A 3,046-nucleotide genomic window follows, 5' to 3' on the forward strand; every position below is an offset into this window, starting at 1 on the left:
TGTATCTATATAAAACTCGTGTTTTACTTTCTGACTTGTTTTATCATTGTTTGTGAAGCGGTTCCTATTGAATCGCGTTTGCATCGATACAATTGAAAACTTTTAAAAAACAACATTCAGTCATAATGTCATCAGCAATACTGTTTTATTTGTTGATGTTGTCAACAATAACGGTGGCGAAGACTACGGCAGATAGAACGTACAAAATCATTGTAAAAAATAACTTTTCGAGATCGGAAGATGAAAACTTGAAAATTATTTTGAATTACATTCGAAGCAAGCAGATATTTTCTTCATCGATATTTTGTCTCGTTTCTTCCGATGATCAATCTAATGTCGTACATCTTTTATCCAAGTACATAGCGAGTGAATCTATTGTTAGCTACAAAATTACAACAAATAACTTCTCACGGAAATATACGTGGCAGAGTCGCGTTGATCTTACATGGATATTCATCATTGATAATATGAATATTTTGAATTCTTTTATACATGAACAAAGCCATATCTGGAAGGCTGTCAATCAATATTTAATAATTGTCACCACTACAAACACGATTTCGCCGCGAGAGATTTTTCAGACAGTTTGGAAGCTCTACGGTGTCTATAGGATCGTCATTATTTTGATAGAAGACGACTTTCGATGTCTAAGAAGATATCTACCGTTCGAAAAGAATCGACAAAACAAATATGGCGTCATACGTAAGATTTGTTTAATGGACCAGGAAGATAATGTTGAGCTCTATACCAACTTTGAAAACTTGAACGGATATCCTATACACGTGGTTATGTTTTCACCTTTAAAAGTTACATTCGACAATGATACGAATCGTTCGGATAAAAGTGAAAATTTCGACAAACTGGACATGAAAGCGAAGTTGTTGTTGGAGCAAACAATGGGAACTGAGTTTCGTATCATTGAGCTTCCTCATTTGGTCAACTCATATGATCCATTTCTTCGTGCTCTTCAATACATTGAGGATGGTGAATCGGAGATAATCATTATTAATTTCCTTGTTCACGAATATAAAGAATATCGAAAGTACGAATTCATAGCTAGCCTTTATGAGGACAAGGTATGCTTGATCACACTCACAGCTGGTTTCGTGCCGAAATCATATATGCCAATAATGTCATTTGCGTCTAATCTGTGGGTGGCTCTCGCGATATACAATATTCTCGTGTCCGTTCTATGGTTCCTCATAAAATACTGCAGCGTTTCGTTTCGTCGACGAAAGGCCGTTCTCCTTCCCTTGACAAGAACGACAGGATACATTCTTTCACAGCGATCGGATTTGCCACTGAGAATACATCCTTATGTTTCGTCATGCTTCGACCTCATCGAAACCTCGTGTTATCCGTTGAAGGAGGCCAGTGGTAGCGCCGGTAGTACGACCGCTCAAAGAGCCTTTTTGATCGGCACGCTTTTCTTCGGACTCATCGTCACCAGTCTCTATCAAAGTTGTCTCATGTTTAGCTTGAGCAATCCCTTTCATTATCCTGAATTAAATACTTTGGAAGATGTTGCTTACTCGAATTTTACTATCATTACCAAGTATAACAACTTCAAGGAGAATACGTTTTTGGGGAATACCACTCTGGATAACAAATTGCGGAGTAAAGTTGAATTGTTAATTTCTAAAAAGCCTACCTTCGACTCCGTAATCTTTGATAAGAAAATCGGCATCATCCGTCTCTCGTTGGTCAACTTGGAAAACAAGTCTAGATATTACGATGTAGACGGCAACGATCTACTCCATATAGTCGAAGAATGTCCGAGCACTTCCACATTGTCTTACATAATAAGGCTTCACTCACCTTATCGAGACAGAATCAACGGATTATTGCTACGAATGCAACAAATGGGTTTTGTTCATTTGTGGTATGAGCAAGTGACTTATCCGCTGTATGTGGCTAAGCAGAAAAGAAAGATAGACAAGAGCGAGAGAAAGATTAAACTGACCATGGAGCATTACTCTCTTACTTTCATCGGGCTTATGATTAGTTTACTTTCTTGCATCCTGGTGTTTCTCGCGGAAATTTATTTCGCCAAGAGGTCATCATACAAGTCACTGTTTCTTCAGTAAATCATCGTTATATTATATATATAGTTATATTATATATATATAGTTCATGTTGGTACGCGAAGGCTGCGTTCAGCAGAAAAAGCAGCTTTGCAACTGTTGTAAGATTCTTAAATATGATTAGTTTATACATTTAAATTCAATGAGAAACTAAGACTAATATTAAAGAATTTTACAACAGTTGTAAAGCTGCTTTTTCTACTGAATAGGGTAAAGACTGTTTACTTTCAATTGACTTATGTCTATGAGGCTTTTCATTAGTGATTATTTAAAGTTACAATTTCAAATTTTTATTTTAATTACAGAAAACTTTGTATTTGATAAATTGGCTCGCATACACACACATACACACACACACACATACATTTATATATTCTTGCATGACAGTGCCAGATTGGATCGCGATAGTTCGATCAACAGCTGTTTCATTCACAACGCTCTCGAGCATAAAATATGCTATCAGCTATGTTGTCTGTCGATTATCCAAAAAAAGTTCTCTTTTCGCGATATAATTGTTGAAGTAATGATGTCGCGTTAACGAGTGGACGCTAAAGTAATATTCTAAAGAGAAACCAAGTTTATTTTAAGAATCTACGAAAATACACACGAGTCTACGTATCTCTCTCTCTTTCTCTCTCTCTCTCTCTCTCTCTCTCTCTCTCTCTCTCTCTCTCTTGAAGAAGAAGAAGAAGAAGAGAAAGATGAAGAAATTCAGTCGTGGGTCGTTGCTCGATTATAGAATCATGTCTCTTAAAAGATGTGCATTATTGCCAGCGATTGTAATCACTATTTGTTTAGGTATGTACGCAAGTATCCCAATCTATATTATAATTGCAAGATGTAAATATATATGTATATTTATATATGTATGTAATACTCTTTCATAGATGTATCTTCTATCGTTGCTACTGCCACTGCTGTTATGTGGAATCCGAAAACATCTAGGTAATTATTATTATTAT

General features: G+C 36.1%; 2 protein-coding genes across 2 annotated transcripts in view; both read left to right on the forward strand.

Moving 5' to 3' along the window:
• Positions 1 to 125: 125 nt before the first annotated feature.
• Positions 126 to 2,087, forward strand: LOC108688299. Its single transcript, XM_018194488.1, has one exon. It carries the CDS (start codon positions 126 to 128, stop codon positions 2,085 to 2,087), a length of 1,962 nt encoding a protein of 653 aa, XP_018049977.1.
• Positions 2,088 to 2,773: 686 nt separating this feature from the next.
• LOC108688287 overlaps positions 2,774 to 3,046 on the forward strand; it is a 2,428-nt gene continuing 2,155 nt past the window's right edge. Inside the window, exons 1-2 of the mRNA XM_018194476.1 lie at positions 2,774 to 2,882; positions 2,972 to 3,029. Coding sequence (XP_018049965.1) covers positions 2,786 to 2,882; positions 2,972 to 3,029 — 155 coding nt within the window. The 5' untranslated portion in view covers positions 2,774 to 2,785. The remainder of the gene's footprint in view (positions 2,883 to 2,971; positions 3,030 to 3,046) is intronic.

Source organism: Atta colombica, unplaced genomic scaffold (assembly GCF_001594045.1).
Source record: "Atta colombica isolate Treedump-2 unplaced genomic scaffold, Acol1.0 scaffold228, whole genome shotgun sequence".
NCBI lineage: Eukaryota > Metazoa > Arthropoda > Insecta > Hymenoptera > Formicidae > Atta > Atta colombica.

Coding starts and splice junctions, on each gene's coding strand:
- LOC108688299 (XM_018194488.1), top strand. CDS start 126: ATGTCATCAGCAATACTGTTTTATTTGTTGATGTTGTCAACAATAACG.